The sequence below is a fragment of the Calypte anna genome, chromosome Z (genome assembly GCF_003957555.1).
Source record: "Calypte anna isolate BGI_N300 chromosome Z, bCalAnn1_v1.p, whole genome shotgun sequence".
In the NCBI taxonomy this organism is placed as follows: domain Eukaryota; kingdom Metazoa; phylum Chordata; class Aves; order Apodiformes; family Trochilidae; genus Calypte; species Calypte anna.
This window is the reverse complement of record NC_044274.1, coordinates 34,612,538-34,638,667: the sequence shown is the minus strand read 5'-3', so window position 1 is coordinate 34,638,667 and position 26,130 is coordinate 34,612,538. Positions and strand designations below refer to the sequence as shown.

Genomic DNA, 26,130 nt, shown 5'->3' with positions numbered 1-26,130 from the left:
TTAGTCTATAAGTTTAATGAAAGTATGGAATACACTGGAAAAACTACCTAGTAAATCTTGATACTGGTTTATAAATAGTTAAAATTGCTTCTGATCCTTCAATTTCTGCTTAAAATTCTGACTAGAAGAACAGGCTACAAACAGTCCTGGAAGTTTCTTGATTACAGTTTTGTGGATGGTGGGCTACCAAAAGGCAAAGTGGCCCCCCAACTCCCTAACTGGCTTCAGATCAGTCCCTCCTACAAGCAGGTCTGTACTTGCCCTCCTGCTGGTGGTGTTCTTACAGGAGGCAGCAGTTAGTCAACACTGCTTGTAAAGTGATCTGTTAATCTACCCTAGTGACATCTTGTATGTAGTGTTAACAATAATGCTTTTGTGTACCACAGTTAAGTGCAGACAACACGCATATTAATGCACAAAACCTTGTCTCCTTAGCTGTTCTGAGTGCCAGTTCTGAGCAACTTGAGACAAAAAAACAGTTGTTTCGCTGGTAACAGTAAAGATGATGGTAATTTTTAGTATTTTCTTTATTAATAAGCACATGGGGTATTCTGCCGTTACAGTTCAACAAAAGAATCCTACATTTGTTTTGGTTACTGCTGCTCAAAATGCTTTCAAAGTACAGGAACGTGCAAGCAGCTGGCATTTATTGCTCTGTGAAGGAAGAGGAAGTGGAGAAATAACCCACATTTTGCCTATCTTTGTTCTGTGTAGAGTGCAGTTGCTGTAAATACAGTGGTGTACAGTAGCTGAAACAGCTGAAACAAAATGGTTTTGTTTTTTTAAAAGCAACAGTATTATGGACAATGAAGCGAGAAGAGAATTTTTCTGGTCTGTGCATTTTTTGTTTTTTGCAGAGACTGATAGAATTACAGTTGCATTCACTTCACTCTTCAGAAAGTGTTATAGAAGATTCAACTGTAAGTACTTTCCAAATTGTCCTGGTTTAAAAGGACCAGGAGACAAAAAGAGATAAAAAAGAAGATAAATAAAGAGTACAGGGGAGAAAAGTGACTATAATTTATGGTGACATCTATTAAATTTCTACAGTATATCATACCTGTGTAATAGCTGTGACCATAAAATTAACTGGTACTAATTGGTCAGCACTGCCAACTCAGTCTATTTACAAGTGTAACATTCTTTTCATCATGTTCATCATATGTCAGTTCCTGAATAAAGTTCATTCAGACATTTCTGCTGGTTTTCTTCTTGCTTGCCCTGCTATATGTTTTATGCTATCAGTGAGAGTTCATGTCTTGGCAAAGGTGTGACTGTGTGCTTTGGGAAATACGTGTCATGGGAATCTGCCTAGTGGCTGCTTCTTCAGCGGTAATGGGGCTGTGGGAGGGCATCCTTTGATTCAGTTACACCTAGTAGTTTCCTTGTTCTTGGAAACTGGCTGGAACAAAATGTTCAAAGCTCTTTCTTCCTCTCTTTCCTTTTTTTTTTTTTTTCCTTTTTTTTTTTTTTTCTTCCCCCTCCCTCTTTCTGTCTTTCACTTCCATGCCTCAAAAGGCTGAAACTGGGTTAATTATTGTGTGCTAAATCAGCCAGTAAACTTCTATGCATTTTGCTCCATTTGGGCAGCTTCTGTTCCTTAGTGACAGTTGCTTGGCTCAGCACACTGTAATTATCAGCTCAAAACCAAGATGCTTTTAGGTGCTGAAAATGTATAGGCAAAGGCTAAACTTGTCCTCAATCTTGTCGTGGACCACAGCTTTAGAAGATCCCACTTAGTGGTTCATTATGTTGTCATTGTGGGTACTGGGGCTCTGACCATTATCACAGCAGACCCTGTGGGAAACAATTGTTACCCTAAATGAGGATAGGGCTTTGTTTTTTGTTAGCTGCTGACATATCGTATAGTTAACTTTTTATTAATGTATCTTTGTTAATTCTCTTTAAAAAATAGTTTTATTGATATTTGGGGAGGGGATTAATTCATGTTAATGAAAATTTATGAAGCCCTTATTTAAACAGATCACTGAAGGGAACTTTGCTGGTAAAGAGGCTTGTTTTTTTGCTGTCTGTAGTGAAACAGAGACATTCTTTGGTGTTACTTTAAGCCTATCTCTGTTTGTCATGCTGACTGAGCATCTGGTGCCTAGCTGCTGGCGGCCATCGGGACATACAGAGCATGGCATTGCCTTGTGATCCACTAAAGGGCAAGAGGCCCTGGGCTGTATGCTGTGCAGACCAGTTGTGAGGAGCTGTACGTAGCTGAGACTTTTGTTCCTTCACCAACCTTGTTTCAGCAAGGGAGAAATGCTCCTTATTGGTCTGAAATGGAGAGAAATATAAGTTCACCCGGCAGATAACACAGTCTACAGCTCCAGTGAGTGGAAGATTTTTCATGTCCTCTGGTAGATCTTTTAGCTAGGTGTGTTAGTTTTCATGTTACGTGGAAATAACATGCAGATGCAAGAGTGCAGAAGAGAAAATAGGTGACATCTTTTTCCAGAGAATTTATCTGGGCAAGTCCTGCTGTTCCTGTTGACAAACCACAGCTTTTCTGTTCTCATTGTATGCATGGGGCAGGTCAGGTTTTATATCAGGACAATTAGAACAGGCATGTATCACGCTGCTATTAAAAATGGTTTTGAACTGTTCTCAGATCTTGCTGTGCTGCAGTTTAATGAATTTAAAGAGCAGTTCCAAGTAGGAGCATCTCTGTTTGCTTAAGAAAAGCTCAGTGCAAGGGGCATGACACAGTCTCATTTGCATCCTTCTGTAGGATCTGGGGAGATTGTCAGACCCTGGAGAATAATGAGAAGTCACCCAGGCTGTAGAAATCTTCTGACATTTATGCATGCATAATTTGTATTGTACAACAAACATACACTTTCAGGTGCTTTCAGGTCTTTGGAGGATACAGGACGGAAGAACCAGGTCAGCAGAGAAGGTAATATGTGGTCTAACAGTAAGCAGATCTTTTTAAGCCTTAAATAGAAAGTGTGTGCTACATTCTTACGGAAGATAGGATACACACAGAGGAAGAATTTTTTCGATTGTGTGTGTAACAAGACAAAAGAAAGGTCATCTTTTCTTTGCAGTTGTTCATAATCTGATCACATGACCAGAACACCCTGATAAATCCTCAGCATGTTTGGACTTGCAAACCTTCATTACTTCATTTCCCTGACCTATAAAGTGAGAATCTGAGGGCTTTTGTTGAAGGTAGTACAATGTAATAATCTTTTGACTCTGTTATGACTGCTGTAGAGATTCTGGCACAGCTGAGCAGTAAAGATGAGTTTTCTGGGTGTACCTTGCACTTATACACTGCCAGTTAAAACTTTCTTGTTTCACATAACCACTGAGACTCTGAAACTGTAACAGAGGCTGAGGCAGAAATGCCCTGTGGGAACCTAAGCCTCTGTGGATGGCACATCCTAGCAAAAGAGATGCACCATCTTGTCAGTGAAACAAAAGCAGAGCAACAGATGCCTCACCATAATGACAACACATCTGTAAAAAAGAATAGCCTCTTTTTCAGGTCTGTTAACCTTATGATGGCTTTGCTCATCTCTCCTGTCACATGGTGGTTTGGGGCAGTGTAACAGTACCAATCCTTTCTGTGTCCCTAGAAGACAGAGGGCAGACAGAGGTCCTTTTCTTTTCAGTGTATAGGAAGACTCAAGAATTGTTTTCTGTCATTCATGCTGATTCTCTTTCTCAGTTCATAGTGTAGGGAGATGATCAAAGGGCAAGAAAGTTTTCTTGTCTTGTTTGCTGCAATGCCTGGTGTCTTCATGTGTCTTTTTTGTGACCTTGTCAGAGATAGCCGAACCTTTAACTTTTTCCTGTTTTTAAAGGTGACTCAGGGCAAAACCCAGCAAAGGGGATGGAATTCATAGTATTGTAAGAAAAAGTATCCATGTATCAGCCCAGCCTTCCTTAACTGCAGGAAGCAGGAAGGGACTGAACCTTCCTCTAGCGGAGGGGTTTACCTCCTTTGGCTTAAGAAAGCAAAATGTGGGCATGAATAAAAATCAGCTTTCCTCATGGAAAGCCACACAGTGTGCTGCAGCCTGATAGGACTGTAAGAGGTCCTCTGAAGCAGGACAAAAATTGTTAGGAAAAGCATAAATAATATGTTTAAAAGTAATTTATGTAAGACTGAATTCTGCCGTGCTCCTGTGATGCTTTCTTTATTGTTCCTTTTTCTTTCTGTGCACAATTAGCTTCAACAGAGCAGACCTATCCATCTAACGTGGTAGATCAGATGATAAGTTGTAGTAAAATACTTCAGCAAAAGGTAAGGATTAAGTATGTGCTTAGGTTTTATATAAAAGGATAAAATTTGGGAGCTAAGCATGTAGTTTATTCACAGGCCTGGGAGCTCCATTTACTTTCATACTTCCTTTTGAAAGGTCACCAGTAAAGCCCTTCTATCCTCATACTGAGGTACAAAATTATTTCTTTTTTTCTTTTAAAATGACAAGAGAAAAAGCAAAGCAGAGAAACCTACATCAAAAATAGGGTAATAGCCTTTGAATTTCACCTTTGTACCCACTTAGGCCAAGCGTGAATATGGCTTCAGTCTCTGAATGTATGATGTTTCTTTCAGGTCCTGCTTCTCATACTGGCATCCTGGGATGCTTTTCAGATTATGTCTGTTTCTGAAAAGAGAGATAGAAAAGAGTTATTGCTTTGAAGACAGTATGTTTATTAGCCCTTCTCCCTGCAAGCATCTAGTATATAAGATACCCTGCATGGTATTTCCTCATCCTTTACTGAGTGCTTCTGTTTCTGCAGCACAGAAGATCCCTAAAGATTATTGTCAGGCTGAAGGAAAGGATTTCCTACTCTGAGCTAAGAGAAGGCTGGTGGGGGTGGTCATTGACTCCAGTTAACATAAACATGGAAGATGAACCAAATTTGCCACAATAAAATAATACTAGCAGAGGTTTTGAACAGCAACTCATGCACAGTAGACTTGAAGTTCTACAATCATTAATCTTTTGGAAAAAGTGTACTTGGATTTGCTATTACAGATGAAGTGTATAAATATCTGCAAAGGCAATGTGTGGTCAAAATTCCATCAGTTTCCATTTGAAACTGAAAAGTTGTTAGTAGGCTGGAACCAGCATGGAAAGAGAAACACAGAGCAACTTGCTATTTATCCTGAAGTCAGAGCACCAAATTTAGCTTTCAGATGTTCTGATATGTCCCAATTGTTTTAGCATGTAGAAGATCAAAACCATAGTTAACATATATTTATAATTGAAATTAAAAAACATTTTCAGGTCACTAAGGCCTGAGGGCCTTTTGTACCTTAGTTTTCCTATGTAAGGGCAAATTCATGCTGTAAAACTGTCAACTTCATTATTCTTGTTCTCCTGAAGGATGAATTTAGCCCATAAAGCTCATGCCTTTAGAGCAATGATAAGATTGTTATTATAATTTATTATTAAGTAGTTCTTACTTAATCTTAAGGCTCTAATCAACTATGGCAATGTGCCTATCTATAGCCAAGCTGAAAGGATCTTGGCCAACTAAAACAAATCAATAACCTAACAAAAGAGTAAGATAAAACATCTTACCAGAAACCAAATATTAACCCCAAAAGACAAAAAATACTTGAGTTTCAGCCAGAGAAGGACAATGCCAACTATAGCAAAATGGATTTACAGTGGGCAAGAGTTGTGGTGCCCCTGCCGCTGCAGGCAGGTTAGAGAGGACTGGGCACCTTCCCACGAGCTGCAGCACTATATTGCAATGGGAAGCCTAATTCTCAGCCAACACAATAGAAATTCTGTACTTTAAAGTACTGATCTTGTGAGTATGTAAGCTGTAAACAAAGCAATAAAAGGTTAAGTTGTAGCAATCACAGATTTATTTGATTTATCATTAGGTGTAACACCTGACAGCTAAGAAGTCCTTAGGAGTTGTGCCATTCCTGTGAGTGCACACTGGTTTGCCTTTCATAAATATCACCAGTTCTTTTAGGAAGACCAATGCCTATTCGACTTGGCCACTGAATATCTGCTGAAGGACCACTTGGTGTCTGATCCCTGTGAAAGATCTGGCAAACAACTGATGGCCTCTCAGGCATAACTGTTTCACAACACTTGAATTGAACCATTCTTTTTCAAGAAAGCAAAACAAAATTCAAAATGATTCAGAAGCCATATTTGTGCAGTTAATGTCATAAGGCCCACGTGTCTTTCTGACCTAGGTCTTTGTGGATCCTCCATACTCAAGTTTATTTAGCCTATACCAGCTCCTTTCATTTAGAGGGGTGTACTTGAAGACTGGATTTTCTATTGGCATATTTTCCTTCTGTTAAAAAGGTGTGAATCTCAGGTGTGGACCGTATATATGAAAACATGCTGCTTGTTTGTTTGCACCTACAGCTAGGTGGTGGTCTTGCATGAGACTTTCTTACTACTGTATGGTAAAAATTAAACAACACAAAAATGTATAGAAAATAGTAAGTGATGTATGCCATATGGAATAAATACATTACATAATCAGAAATATACTTTCAGAACTGAACTGGTCTATTTCTGAATCCAGGGAATGCTGACAAGTTAAAAAAAGGAAAAAAGGAAAAGGTGGTTGTTATTGGCTTTTATTGTCCTACTAGACAGTAGGTATCTCAGTGTGCCAAAATTTCTATTCTGGCAATAGTGTGCAGAACTGTGGAGATGCTGGTACTTCAGTGGTACTTCAGAATCCAATGGCCCTCAAGGTAGACTTCCTGTCCATAGTCTGTAGTGATTTTGTATTTTCCTGTGGTGAGTTTCTCTCTGAAATTACACTCCTCCTTAATGACAAATGCTGTACAAATTTGGTATACTGTCTAAACTATCATGCAGCCATCTATTCTAGTTTTGTTTTTTTTTTCTTACAAGGCCTCAGAAATAGTTGAGTCTTCACAGTAGCAGGAAAAATTGTGGGAGGAGAAACTTGCAAAATGTCTTTCTGTGGCACCTCATGTCTCATCACAAGATGAGTCTTTTCTGTGGCTACTTTTTACTTAATGCAGCTGTAAATATGTTTACAGTATCACCTTGCCTGGTTATTTAACATCTTGAAGATCCTCATTCTCTTCTCAGAGTCCTGGCACATTTTATCAGAACTGTTGCACGTGTGTACAGCTAGCAAAATTTTGAACAGTATCCTAGAAAGCAGATTCAGAAGATGATAAAAATGGACATGCAACTCAACAGGATCTTCTAGTGTTGTATTTCAGTAAGCAGTGATGGACAATGGAGCCTGTCTGCTGTGGCCAGCAAGCAGTGAGTCTGTGTTGTAGCCTTTCTGTAAATTTGTCTTCTCTGCTGTTCTCATAAGGTATATGGGAACATATCTGAAACTTACAGGACTTGTGATATCGTAATTGGATGACATAATAAAGATGAGATCCACCCATATGTACCACGTAACTACGTAGTTTTCATGCTTTTTAGGAAACCCAGTCACAAAAGGGTGAGTGTAATCTTTGGACATACAGGGATACAAGGAACTGTTTTTGTGTTTTTATCACAGCCTTGTGGAGAGTAATACAAGAAGAGCTTCCTGTGGCTTCCTGCTGGCATAAACATCTGAAAACAGTCTTTTAAAAGGCTATTGAAAAATTTTACAGGGAAGAGCCATGAAAATTACTGCAGAACTGGAGAAAACATTTTCCTGGGAAGGAAAAATCCATTTAACTTATCAAGAAGAACAAGAGAGTTAATTATGTATGTTTAATACCAGACCTTAAAAGGCCGCTCAAGCTAGCAGCAAAGGTCTCCTAAAACCCAAGGGATGTAGATGTAAGCCAGACAAGCTAAAAATTAAGAGACAAAAAAATAGACATGCATTTTTATTGGCACAGTGCAAGTGAATGGCCCAGACTTTCAAATCAAGACTGGCACAGCTTCTTCTGGAGGCAATCTCCTGCCAAGCACAAGTCATTTAATTCAGTACTATGCTCTGTGTTGTGTAGAAGGTCAGCATAGGCAGTGTAATAGTCACATGTGATAGTAAAATATTCAGACCTCTTTTTGATGAGGGGGAAAACACTTTCAGTCCATCACAGCATTTCATTTTTAAATTACATGCAGAAATATCTTAATAATTTGCACCACTGAGTATCCTGCTGTCTGTAGCTGGAATCAATCACATCCAACCCAGTGAATTCAATAGGGTCAGGTCATTCCAAGTTGCCCATTTTGCTGGGACCCACTCCAGAATATCATATGACCCTGTCTGTTCAGCCTCTCCATACAAGGTAGGTTACATGGGTAGTGTTGTTCCATTCCTGCAGATAGTGTTTTCAACATAGGGCTTTGATTCATCCTTTTCAGTGCAATGTTCCTTGTATTAGTGAGTGAAATACCAAGAAGAAAGTTCAGCTCTGTTAGTGAGATGTTTCTGAAACCCCAAGGAGAGAGCCCTTTTCTGTAGCTGTGCTCCCCATTGCCAGCCAATTCCCTCATCTGTGGGAGCCCCCTACTTCTGTGGGCATGGTTGTGTGGTTATTATTTACACCACAGCCTCTTTTCAGCATTTACCCTTGTTTAGTTTCCTTGATCTTTCTTTCTATTTTGTTTCATTTTTCTCTTAAATCTTTCAACTTGACTTAGCTTTTAGTTTCGTATAATGAATTTTTTACAAAAATCAGACAGCATCTTTTAAACCAGGAGTCCTCTTCTTTTAAAAATACAAATGACATCTCAAAGACAACCACCATTTAGAGTCAAAAGAAGGAAAATACATAGCCAACCTTTTCATGTTTGTGTATCTTCGTATATGACACAAAGTTGAGACCAGTTCTCTGGAAATTCAGTTATGCCATTACTTTGGCCAAATTCTGCTTTGTTTCTTCAATGTAAATCCAGGATAATCTCTTGGACAAGCGGATTTTCATCTAAATTTTCCAGTGTATCTACTGCTGAAATCTCCTCCCATTGAAGACAGTGTCATGGCTGGGTCCTTGTGTGTGCAAAATATATGTTTTCCTTAGCTCTTAGCTTTCCATCATATCAGATGGGTTTGATTTACTTGCATTGTTCTTGTATTGAATCTCTGCCCACTTAATCACATTTACCATCATTTTTTAGAGTTACTCTGTGTGTCTCAGAAAGGTAACAAATAGAGAGAGCATGACAAGTTGCAAATGTGTTTTAACAATCTGGTTTATGAGACGGGTTGTTTATTCAAATGCTTGGTTTATGCACAAGCATTTAGCAGCAGCTGGAAATGTACTAAAGAGAAGTATTTGATATGTTTCTTATTTATTTCTACTCAACTGTGACATCCCCTAGGAACTTCAGAAAAAGTCTTTGTACTGCTAGGGCCAATACTGGGATAGTTGCTGGTTTCAAAAGGGGAGTGGACCACACAGAATTCATAAAATTGACTGTGTCTGTCAACAGGTCTTTTGCAGCTGTGGAGAGACCCAGGTGAAAAACTGCCTCTGCTGTAGTTTTGCTGCTGACACCAGTAGGACAGGATGTCAGCCCTCCTCTCTGTCTTGTGGGCTTTGTGGATGTTTTAGGATAGTGAAATTGGTAACATGAAGCTGAACTTGTCTCTTTAGGAAAGGAAGAGAGCTATCCTCCTGGTGTTACTGGTCAAGTAGAGGGAAAAAGAAGATGCCCTAAGAGAGCATTGAATGCTCTGGCAGGGAGTAAGGGGGAAATACAGATTTATTAGTAAAGGTATTTTAAAGCACAGGTAAGGAGGTGTGCCATACTCCCATGCTCAGGTGGCATGCTAGGTCTTCTCCTCAAATGCACTAACTGCCTGGCATTAGTATGTTGGTGTCTGCCAACATCTCTCGCTCTTCTGATTTGCTCCAGCACCACGCTCACCCCTGCATGCAAACATGGATGGAGACAAAATTCATTTATAGCCGTACACTCAGGCTACATCACCACAGGATCAGAATGTGTGACACATGTATTTTGTGTCTGTATTTTTGTGTAGACTGTGGGCCCTTTCTCCAAATACTGATGGCTCTGCCATTTTTTCCCACTGCTATTACCAGGACCACTCAAATTTTCCATCTTTTAGTAATGGAAGGCAAGATGGTTTCTGTGTAAGTTTTCATCCAGTTTGGAATAGACGTGTGGCTGAGCATGGAGGCAAGGATTGGTCTGCATCTGAATATATGCTAAGTTACTGACAGGGTTCAGTCCTGGTCATTGCATTTAAGCAGACAAGGTGAGATTCATGTCTTTGCAGAAGCTGGCCTGATTTACTTTGCTGTGTTTAAGGTATAAGTTGCAAATAGACTTTTACTAGTCAGAGTTTAATTTTAGTGTTTGCAAAATCAACTAAATGCACTGAGCTTAATTTCATTAGTAGATGCTGACTGTTTTGTACAATTTCAGTGACACAAGCTGTCAACTGTGTTGACCAGATAAACTGCCCTTACAGCTGCTTTATTTAGGTCAAACACTGCAAATAGCTAATGTATTCTGCAAAATTTGGTATGTTTTTTAAATATTAAATATTTTAATGGAAGTGTGTGCTGAAAGAAAAGTGTAAAATGAGTTGGAAAAAAAATGCTCAAGGACTTTAATGTCTGAATCAACTGATTCTAGGCAGCAATTCAACTAAAGCTCTATCCACTATGCTGTCTGAAATGTTTGTCCCTCTTTTATTTCTTTTACTTAAGGGCAATACTGTAAACCATGCTTATGAGGATGAAATTTCTATCTTACTGTACTTGTAGTATAGGATAGAGATGGAAAGTAGTTGAACAGGTAGTGAACAGAGAGTAAGTTGGATTTATTGAAAGAGGGTACATTTTGTTTTCTCGGAATAGTTTAATTTTAAGACTTTTTGGCTTTGGGTCAGAGAGTTGACCTGTAAGAGAGCTGCTGTTAGAGGTACCAAAATAGAAGTGGTATGAGAAAGTTTTGATTTGTTTTCTGATTCTTTGACTTAGTGGTTTAAAAAAAGTAGCACTGGCTGTTATGTATGTTCTGTAGCATTCATCCTAACACAATGATAAATGGCCTTTCCTCAGCTGACTTTTAATTCCATGTCTTCTTATCCAGCAGATCTGCTACTCTCCAGATATAATTATATTAACTCGATCTTTTTGGACAAAGACTAATGCATGACACAAGGGCACTTTGATTCCTTCCACAACATGTTCCCCATTATAAAGGCAGCCCAGTCTTTGTGTGGCTGTAAGCATGGACCCCATCCAGTCCTGGCCTTAAAGCTCACTGCTGACCTCTGTTTTGTCTTCTCTTCACAGTTGTGCAGCACATCAAGCGCCACAATATTGTTCTCAAAAGAGAACTGGGAGAAGGAGCCTTTGGGAAAGTCTTTCTGGCGGAATGCTATAACCTCAGTCCTGAGCAGGACAAGATCTTGGTGGCAGTGAAGGTAAAAGATTCTAGGGTTTCCATTATTAATGCATGGTTACAACTAATGCTATTTTATTTGTAAATGGCCATGTTTGCCTATTCTGTAGCCCAGTGTAACTGCTCTGATATATGTGGAAAGGTTCACAAGGCTAATGGAGTATTAAGAGAATGTGATATTTGATCTTCCTGTGAATTATAAAATAAGAGCTTAGTTTCAGGGGGGAAACAGAGTTGTGTCACAAAGAGTCAAAATATTTTATGATCTATCTAAAATATAATTAGTGAAAAATAATCTCTAGGTCATTAAAAATATATGTGACATATATGCATGTCTAAAAAAAAATCTATTACTACCTCAGTGAATAGGCTATGTATACAATTGCTAGTCAAAGAAGGCCTTTCTTTTTGAGGATTGTGCCATTCTTTTCATCAGCCACAGAAATTATCTGTAGATAATTGTCATTTATATGACTGCCAGGAATGGTATAGCAAACTTGTGAATATAGTGCCTTTAAACACCACTGTGTGGAAATCCAGAAGTCATGATATGTCAGACCTGGAGGAGTGGTTGTACAGTTCTAGTCAACTTTCCCAAAATACAGTCCAGAGGAGGAGGAAACTGCATGAAAACAGCCCTGACATTGAAGATTCAAATATACAGAATAGTTCTCACATTTCTGAAGGGAAAGAAGAAAAAAAAAAAAAACAAAGATAAAGGAAAAAAACCAACAAAAAACCAAAAAAAACCTCAGTTCTTTGAAAGAGCATAGGCTACATGGTTGGGAATGATGTAAACCTACCAAGAAGTAAGAAGATTTCCACCATATCAAGCTTTTTAATCCCTCAAACTGGATGGGGCTGAGGCTGGTTCTTGACATCAGCTATGGATGTACAGTAGAAGACACTGTCAGCGAAACTACACTCTAAGAGTTTGCAAAGTCTCCCTGGCAACAATCTCTCATCTCCATCTGTGTTCTGCGAAAAGCTGAGCAAGATGTTCACCATTTGAAGTATCTCATTAAGTGCAGGGGGAATACACATTTAGAATTTGGGCTGTTCCCAAATTAGAAAATAATTTTATCTGACTAGTCACAATTAGGCAACTACATGTACATTTTCCTCAAGCCATGCAGCAAAAGAAATTGAGTAGACCATCCCTATGGGTTTGGAAACAAGAACCAGATTTTTGGATCTGATTGCACGAGAACATGAAAGATGGATGGATTTTTAGAGTGCTTTCTTGCTCCGTCAAAAATAACACTTAAAAATTATTATTATTTGCCAAGGTTACAAGCTTTTTGATACTTGGGAGCTGTTAGTCATTGCCTGGTGAGAAAAAAATTAAGCCTGGAAAGTATATGTTGTAGAGAGGAGAAAGCAAGATATAGGAGATTACAGAACTAGATCTGAATGAATTTTCTATTATATTTTGGTCAGACTGGAGTGGAAATTGCCTTTCCTTTATCACTTCAGGGAATTGCTTGATAGCAGAATGAAAGTCCTTCCATTCACTTGCTTCCTTTGAAAGCCCTGACCAAATGGAGCCCAGCACTTCTGCAGTTGAATGCTAGGCTGGTCCTTCCTCACTCTCTGTAGCTCTTTCTAACAAGTAAGGGCATTTAACCTTCTAAAGGGAGACTTTTGTGCTTACTTTTATTTATTTTTTCTTTTTTAACCAAATCCATTCTTTTTAGTGTCCTTAGTAAGGACAGCTGTGGGAAGAATTACCTCTGGGTAAAAAATTGTTTGCTGGCAGAATGATTACACAGTATCAATTTGCTCTGTGTATCTTCGGATGGGTGTGGTTGTTTCCATGCTCTGTAGATGAATTTGGGATAGCAAATGTAGAATTTGGGTAGGCAGCCAGAAAAGAGCATCTTTAGCTAAAACAATGCCACTACTTTCGTGTTTCATCTTCCTATGTTCCCAATCTAGGTGTAGTTAAAATCCCGAGGTACAGAGCCCAGATATCAGTGTCTGTGAATAATTATTTTTTAACATTGGTAACCTGTTGTCTTTTTTTTATTATTTATCCCAGAGGTAATGCCCATTTTATGTTTCTTGCATTGCATCTTGAAACTGTGACTCTGGCTACTGTCAGGGAGTGATTTTTTTGTGAACTGTGGCATTAGATTGATCTCCTTATAACTGAGGGGTTCATTGCCTGGTGTTTCTTTCTTTCAGCATGGTCCCAACCATAGCTCACAGGTGTTCTTCAGTCACAGTGGAGGTCAAGGGGTGGAACCACATCAGTGTGCAGGGAGCTATCCAGAGGACTATGTTTGGGACCTGCTGGTAGGCACAGAGTTATGCAGTGAAAACGTGTGACTTTTTTTCAGTCTTAGAATAGCAGACCTGGATGCCAGCAGTGTAGGGTCAGCTCATCCTGGAAAACAGCAAGAAGTTTGGAGACCTTCAACTCCCTGAGCAAAACTACAAAACTTACACCTGTCTCTGTGTAATAGATACAGTGAGCCCAGTGGGAGTATGTACTTGGTGAGGTGTAGGATGGTGCCAGGGGGTTTTCAGCAGTGTGGAGACATGGTCTCACCTGCATAGGGTGGATCAGGATGGATGGTGGATGGATCTCAACAGCTGCCTGTGTTTGCTGGATGCTGGGCTACTGTGTGGTTCACACCTGGCCCTGAGCATCCCTGCCTGACTGAACATGCATCTATCTCCTCCTCTACCAGCTTGTATCCTTAGTACTGATGTTGCTGCAGCTACTTATTTAGAAGCTAAGAAGCCCAGAAAACCATGGGAATATATAAAATCATACCTGGCATAAACAACCCAAAATGTTTGAGGTTTTGCTCCTTGGAAGAGGAAAAAGACATTCTGTTTAAATTTGTTTCAACCACCAGGTTTTTTTTGGAGAGCACTGTGTGTTCAGAAATGCATTCTTTGGGTAAAAACCCTGTAAGCAGAGAGCTTAAGCACAGGTTCAGCTTTTTGCATAGACATTGTACTACCCTTCCACCTGGGTAAATTTTTACATCAGATCAACATACCATTTGCTGTAGGCACTTTTGGAGAACAGCGGGTGAAGGAAGGAAAAGTTGTATTCTCCTTGCAGATCATTTTGCCATGCCACAGTGCTTGTTCAGGCCTGGATCAGTACTGTGTCCTCATAGGTCTCAGGTTTAATCTTACGTTAGTTTAATCTGGCTGGAGTTGGAGGTGAGGATGACTGTCAGGGCACAGGTTAGCAGTTGCATGTGGCTCCCCTGGGAGGCTGCAGAACCTGTTCTGCCCTAGGGCTGTGCTCAGCTAGCAGACTTCTAAGTGCATGAGGTGAAGAACAATTCCAAGGCACCTGCAGAGGCAAACCAAAGCTTTCCCATTCTCTGGTGCTTCAGTTCAGAGAAGGGTGAAATACACCCCTTCATTTCTTGAGAAAATATACCACTCAGCTTTTGTATGGTGATGTGGAGCAATAGTAAGTATTTCACAGGGGAAGGCTGAAACAGTATGAAGGGCAGCTGTCACAAGAGTATCATTACCAAGGCACACTGCTGAGAGCCATACACCCCCGCACTGCTCTTACTCTGATTTGCCCATGAGCTCAGCTCTGTGGTGGATAAAGAGCTGCAGTTTGCAATTGCTTTGGAGCACAGATCAGGTATGCAGATACCTGGGCAAGGACTCTGGGGAGAATAAGCATGAGGTGGAAGTCCAGCTGTCACAAGGATGAATTCAGCAGATGTGGAGCTCCTGTAACAATTGGGGGATGTCTCTGTTGCTCAAGGGAATGTGTCCCTTCTCCTTAGATGCTGGCCTGAGTGGTTGGGAAGTATATGTAGGTATATCTCAGTTCCTATTCGGAAAAAAATCTTATGAGCTGGTGAGGGTGCTTTGTATGCAGAGGTTTGGTGTCCTTGTCAGTAATGACAGAAGTGATTATGTCTTTTTCCCCTTTTTTTCTTTTCTCTTTTTCCTTTTTTCTTTTTTTTTTTTCCTTTTTCCTATTTCCTCCTTTCTTTTTAATTTTTCTTTTTCCTTCTTTCTTTTCTTTTTTCTTTTTTTTCTTTTTCCTTTTTCCTTTTCTCTCTCTCCTTTTTCTTTATTTTTCCTTTTTCCTTTTTCCTTTTCATTTTTCCTTTTTTCCTTTTTCTTTTTCTTTTTGTTTTTTTCCCTTTTCCCTTTTTCCCTTTCCTCCTTTTCCCTTTTCCCTTTCCTCCTTTTTCCTTTTTCCTTTTCCCTTTTCCCTTTTCCTTTTTCCCTTTTCCCTTTTCCCTTTTTCCTTTCCCTTTTTCCTTTTCCTTTTTCCTCTTTCCTTTTTCCTTTTTTCTTTTCCCTTTTCCCTTTCTCCTTTTTCTTTTTTCCTTTCTCTTTTTTCCTTTTTCTTTTTTCTTGCTTCCTTTTTTCTTTTCTCTTTTTTCATTTTTCCTTTTTTCTTTCTTATTCTTTTTTTCTTGCTTTTGTTTTTTTTTTCCCTTAAAGTTTTATTTTGGTTTTGTTTTTTCTCTTACACTGGGAACAAACTAAATTCATTAGTCAATGTAATTTCTATGTAAATTCTATGTACTTACTACTTCTTTCAGTTTCCAGTCTCCTCCTTGCCTGACTATGTCACCTATCTCTCATGCATTGTGTATCTTTTGTGCACTGCATGAAATAATGAAAGTGGGATTTTGCAGTGGTGGGTGACTGAAACTCAAATAGCCCCTTGGTAGTAGAAGCCTGAATTTTACCTTGGTTTTAGACCTTCCTGAATTTTGCTGTTTGACAGAAAACATGTAATTGCCATGGCAACTACTTTGGCATATGATAATTTTGCTGTTTCTGTGAGATAAAATGCATGTTCCGAAATATGCAATATGCCATCTTCACAGAGCCAAGCTGTCAGCATTTTTATTGTCTTTCCAGGGAAAGAACCTACTTGAAAGAGTAACAGTCTATGCTTCTCACCAATTTTTTTCCACATTGGTATTTTTAAAAAGTGTTTAAATGTGATTTTTTTTTCTAATTCTGTGTTGAGAAGAATTTAAGTCCATTTGCTTTATAGATGGTGTATAGAATACACCAGAGGAAAGTCAAGTGACAGTAGAATTGTTCCCAGTGATTTCATTATTCAGCACACATAGACTGGACTGGGGGTTGGTGCCTATATCATGCTAAAGTATCATTTCAGAGCCAGGAAGTGTTGGCAGATATTTTGATTTCAGTGCTTGCGTGGTTCAGATGTGATTATGTGAGGACCACAGTGGGAAGCCAATTTGATATCCAGCTTAGATGATACAGCTGTGTATACTAATATATCATAGCTTGTGAAGCTTAAATGATGCAATGTTCTTGTTGCACCATTATTTGTAAAACCTGTGGAAGAAAAGGACACATGAGATTCATAAGCTGGTACCTCAGAGAAGGGGTATCTGTGGCATGAGTGATTTCTATTGCCTCTAGAATTCATAGAACTTGAAATCCACAGGGAAAAGCCTCTGAACTTGTTAGATGGCCATCTAGTCTGCTTTGCTTCTTGTCCCTCCTTGTCCCTGGACCTTACTATGGTCGCTGTTAATTTTTCAAGATGTGATTGCAGTTTTATGATTACAGCAAGTGTTTTCTCCAGTAATCATCTTTTAGTACTTCCTTTAGACCTTCATAGATATAATAATGGAAAAGTGGACAGAATTGTCTCTGTTAAAGAAAAACCTTGAACAAACCAGGACTATTGCAGCTAAAAAAGCGTTTTGCTGGCAGAATGATTACACATTGATTAGCATTGATTGGATTACACAATGATTGACTTTTCTGTGTATCTTTGGATGGGTTTCCATGCTCTGTAGATGAATTTGGGATAGCAAATGCGGAACTGGGGTTGGTGGCCAGGAAATAGTATCTGTAGTTAAAACAATGCCACTACTTCTGTTTTTCATCTTCCTGTATATTAAATCTAGGTGTAGTTAAAATCCAGAGGTACAGACCCCAGACATCAGTGTCTATGAATAATTATTTTTTAACATTGGTAACCTGCTGTCTTTTTCTCGCTGTTTTAAAAATAGTGTTTGAGTCACTGTAGTGCAAAAACTGCGCATTTTGAAGTCAGAGCCTAGTAGTGATTTATTGTCAATTACAATTATTTCTTGTTTAATTGGTGTCAAAATTTGGTGGGGGGGCTGGTGCTTTTTTTTGCCTTGCTCAGGAAATGTAGTTCTTAAAAAGAGATTCAAAATTGCCTAGTATGGCAGCTAAATTGGCATCATTGAATTATATAACATTTAAGCCTCCTATTTGATCCAGTGTTAATATAATACTTTCAAAATGAAAATACACAAGAGTTTAGAGTTGTTTTGGTTTAGGCCTAGCCTGCAACAAAGAACCATACAGCCACTTGCTCACTTTATCTTCACTGTGGGATGGAGAGGAGAAAATACAATGAAAAGCTCATGGATTGAGTAAAGGACAGGGAGGGCTTACTGGTTTTGGTCTCAGCCAAAAGAAACTAGACGTGGGGAAAAATCAGAGCAAGACAAAGATAAAACAAACCCAATTCTTAAAAAATAGATACCTTACCTCTCCTTTCTTCTTGGGCTCAAATGGGGTTTACTGTCAGTTCACCACACATCTCTACCACTCTCTTCTCATCAGGGAGAGGAGTCCTCACACTCTTCCCCTGTTCTAGCGTGGGGTCTCTCCCACAGGAGACAATCCTTCACAAACTACTACAGTGGGGAGTTACAAGAGGTGCAGTCCTCCAGGAATAGGCTGCTCCAGAATGGGCTTCCTACAGTCATAGCCTTCTTCAGCTCCAGCCACCTCCACTGGTGTAGGGTCCTCCACAGCTGCAGGTCCACATCTGCTCAACTGTGCTTCTCCATGGGCTGCAGGAGGCAGCTACCATCCCACCACAGGCTGGAGAAACCTCTGCTCAAGAATCTCCTCCCCCTTCCTCATTCATCTGGGTATCTGTGCTCAGGTGTCACTTTCATCTCTCCTCTGCCCTGCAGGACTTTTAGCAGGTTTTTTTTTGCCCTTCTTAAACTTGTTATCACAGAGGTAGTACCACTGCCACTGATGGTTGTGGCCTTGGCCAGTGGTAGATCTGGCTTTGGAGCCAGGGGAGCTTCCAGCAGCTTCTCATTAGAGCCACCTCTGTGCCCTCCCATGTAACAAAGCCGTGATACACAGACCCAACACAGCTGTATAAATAAAAGGGGGTGAGAAGAATTAACACCCTAAATAGAATTCTGATCTCTATCATCTTCCTCTCTGACTATAAATTAGGATTGATCCAGTTACTTTATATGTTTGCTTAATCTGATGCATGTAAAGCAGTTTTACTGAATTTCAGAGGAGTTTCTCGATGAAATCTCAGCTTGTAAGTTCTGGTCCAAGGGCATACCCTTGCATAAATCTATCTAATGTATAGCACACCAGAGGCACCAACATCACCACCAACAACATTAGTAATATGTAAGGAATGCATCTACAGTCCCCCTGAATATTTTAAGCAAGCAGAGTTTTATTTTCAAAAACTTACAAGAAGAGGTAAATACCAACAGGATACTAGGGTTTGCCTGAGTTAAATGCTAAGAGTATGAACTACTAGCTGTATACTAGTAATTCTTTTAATAAAATAAATATGTTCATTCTGTGTTTGGAGGACATTTAGCACAGTAAGATCATGAGTATTCCTACATCCTCTTACAATGACATGTGCCAGGAGAATGAAAATTGCACTGCCATTATTTAATTGCACTTAAACACCACGTCTGCATTTGTCAGAGTTATTAAGACAGGACTTCCTCCGTTCTTTATGCAATAAAGGGTCCTAATCATACAACTACAGTGCCCTCCCACATGTTCACTACCTTCTTTGAACTTCTCCCCTTCTTTATGCTTTCGTGTTTCCACCAGACACTGAAGGATGCCAGTGACAATGCTCGCAAGGACTTCCACCGCGAGGCAGAGCTGCTAACAAACCTGCAACACGAGCACATCGTCAAGTTCTATGGTGTCTGTGTTGAGGGTGATCCGCTCATCATGGTCTTTGAGTATATGAAGCACGGAGATCTTAACAAATTCCTCAGGTAAATCCATGAACAGATACTGTGCTGGAGAGCCAGAAGTGGGCAGAGAAGGTAGGTATTACTGGTACGTTGTGTCAAGTTAACTGCTACTGTTGGAAAGCGTCCACACCTGGGAGTGCAATATCTGTGCATCTCTTGTCTTCTGCACTGGGATCTAGGACTCGTTGTTTCATTGCCTATTTGGAAGTACCATTAGGTCAAGTATGCTTGTTTATCCTATTGCTCATGCTTGGTTCCTATTGCACCAAAGCAGTAGGAACAGAAGGCTGTTTTCAATATATTTCAGTGAATTCTGGAATGTTTGGTTATAAATCTTACAGTAGGAATCATTTTCTTGCAGGCATTCTGGTAGCACTTGGAAAGATCCCACTCAACACCTCTAGCTATCTGTAGGCGTCTAAGAACTTTTGAAATCTAACCCCTTTTCTCTCCCCTCCTCTCAGTATTTTGGAAAGACTGCCATTAATTTGAAGCAAGAAAACTGCAAGCCATGGAGACTTTAGTGCAATGGAAAAACGCTACATCTTGGGGTCTTGATTAGGTCTTTATTTCATAAAGATGATCAGGAAATGTGCATTCAAAATTGAAATTTGTCAGTAAAGGAGTCATAAATAAATAGATGATACCTAAGGTTCGCAGTAATAAGTAACTCATAAACCAGGAAGTTAAGAACAGTGGCCTTGTATATGTGACATTTCCACTAGCTTGCACTGGTTGACATTAAAAAAAGCAGTTAGGAGACAGTTTCCACTCTGACGTAAAAATGCCATTTATATTTGGGACTGTTCTTTCAAGGTCTTCTCTGTGGTTTTCATCAAAGAATATCACAAAGGCATTTCAATGTACTGATATGTCACCTGCAGAAGATAACTAGGAGTACCACCATTAGGAAAGATATGTGTGACAAAGCTGTAAAACAATCATAACTTAAGCCCCTTTAAATGGGTTCAGATATTCTGTCCAAATGAGCTGGCTAGTGACTGCTAGCACTGCCATTTATGCATTTTTTAATATTCCGTGTGAAATTATTTTGCTGTCTTTTTAATCTCTATTGAACAAATAACCACACTGCAAAAGCAAATTACATCAACTAGCATCCTCCCTAATGGGCAGGGCTGCCAGGTTTAGTAGCAAAACCAGGGTCTGAACTGGGGATGCAGAGCAAACACCAGTAGTTTTTCCAGTGTGATTGTGTCTCTGGCAGAGGATTTAAGGATATTGTTAGAGCCATGTTGGGGCATTTGTGTTGCCTGCTTGGACTTCTGCCACTGATCAAGAGAGAACTGCATTTTCCTAAGATGCCATTTCAGTACTTTATCAGAACACTGAATTTATGAAGAAGCCAGATTTGCATCTGTTAAGGGATAATTTCTTATTCCGCAAGATTCTTTTTCACTTTTCCCCACCTCCTAAATCTGATATTGAATTACTGTGCAGAAAAGGTAGTTTATCAGACAATATATTTCCTACTTTAGGTCTTTGGTTTTTAAAAATTATTTCTCAGTCCTTGACTTTATAATATGAAATGATTATGCTGGGGCAAGCCGTTAAACCTGAGCTTCGGTTTGTCATTCCTCTCACATTTGCTGCAGATTGTGCTGCGGGGCAGAGGGTATCTGTAAGCAGGCTGTACTCAACCTGTATTTCTTGCCCTGCAGCGCCACCAAAGGCTGTTGCGGAAAAATGAACGTGAAATTTAACCCAAATGAGCCGTGCTGGGTACATACAGACAAAAGCTGTTTAACATCTAGCACTAAAGGCTCAAAGTCATGCTGACCCTGTGCATGTTCTGTCTTGTGGAGGCTGATGTGGATCCGAAGAAATCTCTTTCAGTGTCCCTGGCTGTTGTAGACACTGAGGAGCACCTAACTTAGAGCCTGCACCAAGGGGACAAGAAAGGTGGATGGAGTGTTAAGAATAATCTAAATGTTTCAGTGCCTACCAACCATGTCATCAAAGAAGCTAGCAAAAGATGAAGAGTTCTCTAACTGAGTAACTTAGAGCTTCTTGTTTGAAAGCAGACATTAAAACAGTCCATGCAATGAAAAGATAAAATGCTTTTAAATAGGAATTTGCTTGTGAGACTCGGTGGGAGATTTCATATCCTCCCCTTTATTCTCCCAAAACCCAAACCAGTTGAATTGCTACCTGATTGTACCCTGTGGCAGCAAGCTTCTTTGCCTGGTACCAAATACAGTCTCAGAAATGCTACACACCCTCCTTCATTTTTTTCTCACATCTGTCACTTTACTCATGAAGTTCTTCCCTTGGGGCAATTTTAATATTGTATTTCTAATACAGAGTGTCAGACTTGATCTCACAGATTTTTATCAATTTGCAACTCTTCTCTAAACTCATGTGCCCTTCACCTAGGGAAAAATTAAGGCCTCACCTCTATTGATTACAAAACTGGTTCTTTGAAACTCCTCTTTGTAGGAAGGTAGGACTAGTTTTGAAATATTAAAAAAAAAAAAAAAAAAAAAAAAAAAAAAAAAAAAAAGGGGAAAAAAAACATGAGGAGGGAACATGAGAGGTGGTCTTGTGGAAAGCCTAGTCTGCAGGAAAAGGCTTATAAAGACTCCTGAAAACCCAGAGTAATGGAATGGATGGAAAGGGTTGTTCAGAATATATATCAAATAAGGAATGATTACCAGGTGGTCTCATTCATTGAATAAGGATTAGTTAGTGATGCTTACTGTAAAATTGTTTGTATGGGGATGTTTGTATCTTCAAGATACTAGGATGTTACACATGTATACCAGATCTAACATAGTTAATAAGATGTGCTTGAACTACTTTACTGGGCTTTCCAAATATGTCTCTCCTCCTGCTGGAGTGTATACAGGTTTCTCATCAATCAGTTGATTATTGCATCTTAGGGACTTGCTAGACCTTGAAAGCTGAGGTTGTTTAGTTGTTCCAGATAGTGTGGTTTTTCTGTTTTTTTTGTATTATCAAGAATTTGTACCTCAAGCAGGACTCAGCTTTGGTGATGAAATAAGCAAGAATGGTTCCCTGCTGTGCATTTGGGTAGGAAATTAGAGGTGTAAATCTGAAGCTGCTGCCGTTGTTTCTCAGATAGCATCTCAGAAGGAGGTTAGCTCTTTCTTCTTTAAGAAAAGACAGCTGCCTGCCTCTCTGTCGAAAACAAGGAATACTGGTCATAGGAAGTGATGTTATGCATGACACTTTCTATGGCCTTTTACTCTTACAGTTATCAAATAGCTACATTTGCCAGCCTTTCTCCAGAAAAGATTACTAGAATAGAACAGGAGAAGGGTGGTGGTTTCAGACAGAGGGATATTATTATGAACACATGTGCCTTTTTTCTATAAGTAATATATCACCTGTTGTGTAATGTTCTTCACACCACCTATCGTTCACACAGTGAGGGAAAACAGTAAATGAAAAAAAAGCCAAGATACAAATTTTCCCATAAATCACCAAAAAATCTATGACCCTGTTTGTTATATTTGAGTGAGTCAGTTTTGTGATTTTAGGCTCACTAATGCATTTCACCTCTCTGGCTTACAAATGTCCTATCACTTAATCCACTTGTATTTCGGTGCAGGGCACACGGGCCAGATGCAGTACTGATGGCAGAGGGCAACCGTCCTGCTGATCTGACCCAATCCCAAATGCTCCACATTGCCCAGCAGATTGCATCTGGTATGGTTTATCTGGCATCACAGCACTTCGTTCATCGGGACCTTGCTACACGGAATTGCCTGGTTGGTGAGAACCTACTGGTGAAGATTGGGGATTTTGGGATGTCTAGAGATGTGTACAGCACAGATTACTATAGGGTAAGTGAACTGCTGTATTTGGTAATAACCTACATTTTGTTCAGCCATCTTACTATATTGATGTGGCTGATTCTGCTTTTACATTCAATACCCTATCTGTCAGGTAATTTAGAGGCAGGAGTATGGAAAGCACAGTTTTGAGTTACAATGTTTTTGCAAAATTGGAGAATGTGCCTCCAACTAAGACTGGCACATCTTTTTTATATATGTTAGTGTTATATTCTAATAATCATAGAATTTCTCTGGACAGAAATTTTGTATGTTTCCTTGGCTTTAATGAAGAAGAAGCAGTAGAAGATAAAAAGGAGAAGTGGGTAATATAATTTGATCCAGCAGTTTAAAGTTATAAAATATATTCTTATGTGTTGCTAAGACAAATGGAAATAGTAAATATTGGAAACTGTGTATTGTTTAAGTTTCGTAGAGTGGGTGTATGTACTGGACAGCAGCACTGGACCAGTTATTTCACTTGGGAAGAGACTAGGTGAGAAATGGTTATATTCTCAGCACCTAAAAAGCTGTCAATAAGGCTTCCCTGCATTAAGTTTGGTCTTTACTCCTACTGCTTATGGTCAAAGGGTTGTTTTGTGGTGGGTAGGAGTAGCCCATTAATGGCACTTGTTTGTTATGGCTCAGGCTCTTGTCCTTGACTTGGTTGCTGTGAAATGAACTCCAAAGGCTCCAAAGGGTTTCTAGGATCTCTGGGATAAGCAGGCCTTTGTACATTAATTGCAGTTGCTTACATTGCCTTTGTACTATATGGCAAGTCATGTGGTTGACAGCAGTTGCTGATTGCTACCACATTTGTATTTTCATTATTAGAACTGAATCTACCATGCGTTTTTTGCTTGGGGCAGGAAGACTGTGACCTACCTGTTAGTTTATAAAACCTAGAGTTTATTCTGTTAGCTAAGCCATTAAACACATTTTCTGTATCTGCCCCTCACATGACTTGTTTCCAGTGAATTTCTTGTAGATATTGGCCTCTCTCTTAGCCTCTCAGTTTGTGCTGCTGTGTCCGTAATGGAGAGCATCACCTTAGCATCAGTGTTAATGGATGCCCAGAAAGGAATTGTCTTTGTCAGATGAGGCTGGACAATGCGAATGAAGTTACACACAAGAATTACCGTAGAGTGTTACTTCACTTAAAAGCTGAGAAGTAACAGTCTCTTCTGTTCTTTTTTTTTTTTTTTTTCTTTCAAAAGGCAAACCTAGTGTTTAGTAAATATATGAACCTGGTTCCTCTTAAATGTTATTTTGGAAACTCACTTCAAGTGATTTGGTCAATGTAAAGCAAGCTTGACTGTACTTCAAAACTTGGAGAAATATACAGGATGGTAATGGCTGCCTTTATTGGTGCTTGCAAGGACATCAGTGAAGAGCAAAGGCCAGGTTTTTTTGGTTTTGCATCTGAAGTATAAGCAGTATTTTTGGGACTGCAGGTGTGTCTCTGTTCTGTGCTTCGGTGACACTGAATTTGTTTACCATCTTCGTCGTTACACTGAAGAATGAATGTCTGTGCCTAACAGTGTTTGCAAAGACCTTGACAGTCAGAGGTAGCATTTTTGAGCAATAAGAGCTCTACTTATTTTTGGAAAAGAAAGGATAATTTCACGATATAGAAAAACTACCTGCAAAAAAGAATGGAATCTAACTAATCATGTAGGCTTCCTGGGCATGTCTGAGGCCTGGCACAGGCATGTGGTAGTTTATTGACCCTGGCATCATCTTGCCCACTCTTATCTCTGGCTTTAATCCTTAAGTCTTACACATGGGCACTCAGCAAAGCTTGTAACCAGTGAATCACAACTTTGGAGGAAGACCCATGACCTGGTGAAGCCATAATTCACCAGAGGAAACTCTGTGTAACCTGGATAGTCCTTGGGTGTATCTCAAAGGACCTGATTCAAGGGGTACACTGTATTTCTCACTGCCTTCTTTGAAGAATTACTCCTTTCTTTCTTCTCTGCCTCTTCATCACTTTTTTTGAGGTCAAGGGAGGATCTGTAGCTTCCAGGGTGTAACAAGAGGGAAGAAAGAGGGGCTAGTGTGAAAAGGGTGCAATCGTGAATGTGGATGTGAAGAGCAAATGAGGCAGGAAAGGTGAGTGTAGACATGTCTTTGTAAAAGACACACCTGTGAATTAAGGGAGAAGGAGGTAGACAAGTGTCTGGGGGTATGAATGATGATACAAAGTAGCATGGCTCCATACAAATTGATGGTGTAAGCCTGCAGTATAATGAGTGGGTATGAAACAAAGTTGGGTTGCTGCTTGTTCTGCGGAGAACTAAGGACCATTTTTCTTCCCCCTCATGTTCCATCTGGTTTCTTGATGGTGCAGAGGAGGGACAGAACCACAGCCTTCCATTACCATATTTCAGCGGTGAAACTTGGAAGTTAAAAGTTGAGCCAGTGAGATTTTAGTCTGGCCTGCTTGGGCCAGGTATGAGCTGCTGAGAATCTGGTCATGTGATGACTTTCCAGATGGCTGCCTGTCCATGGCAGGCTTAAGTAATAAAATTCTCAGAGATGACACTAGGGTGGCACTGACCTACCATATCTAATTGTTTATATCAGGCTAAGTCTTTTTAACTACTTAGGCTTCATCACACATGTAGAAACAGTTCTTCTACATCCTTGACACCTTTATCTGATGCTTGTTGGAAAGATATACACAGCTGCAAAAATCTCTGCAAGATATGGTTTAGCATTTTGTGTTTAGCAATGCACTGGAATTAGTTCTTTGGGATCCTTCCATCCTGTCAGGAAGTTGGATTTGCCCAGGACAGTTATTTATAAGTTGCTTTTGTAACATAAGGATGATCCCCAGTCCTTGTTCACTGTTAGATTGTTAATGATATTCTGCATTGAATCATCTCAGTTGTTAAGAGATGCTTCAGGGAAGAAGGCTTGAGAAATAACCCTTGGGCTGGGAATCCATGTGATGCCTGGTCCTGATTGCAAAAG

At 39.7% G+C, this 26,130-nt stretch overlaps 1 protein-coding gene across 3 annotated transcripts in view; it reads left to right on the top strand.

Moving 5' to 3' along the window:
- The window catches only part of NTRK2 (neurotrophic receptor tyrosine kinase 2), a 206,746-nt gene that overhangs the window by 142,884 nt on the left and 37,732 nt on the right, over positions 1 to 26,130 (top strand). For all 3 annotated transcript variants that reach the window (XM_030466982.1, XM_030466981.1, XM_030466984.1), the window contains 3 exons: positions 11,213 to 11,343; positions 19,185 to 19,357; positions 22,929 to 23,163. In XM_030466982.1, coding sequence (XP_030322842.1) covers positions 11,213 to 11,343; positions 19,185 to 19,357; positions 22,929 to 23,163 — 539 coding nt within the window. The remainder of the gene's footprint in view (positions 1 to 11,212; positions 11,344 to 19,184; positions 19,358 to 22,928; positions 23,164 to 26,130) is intronic.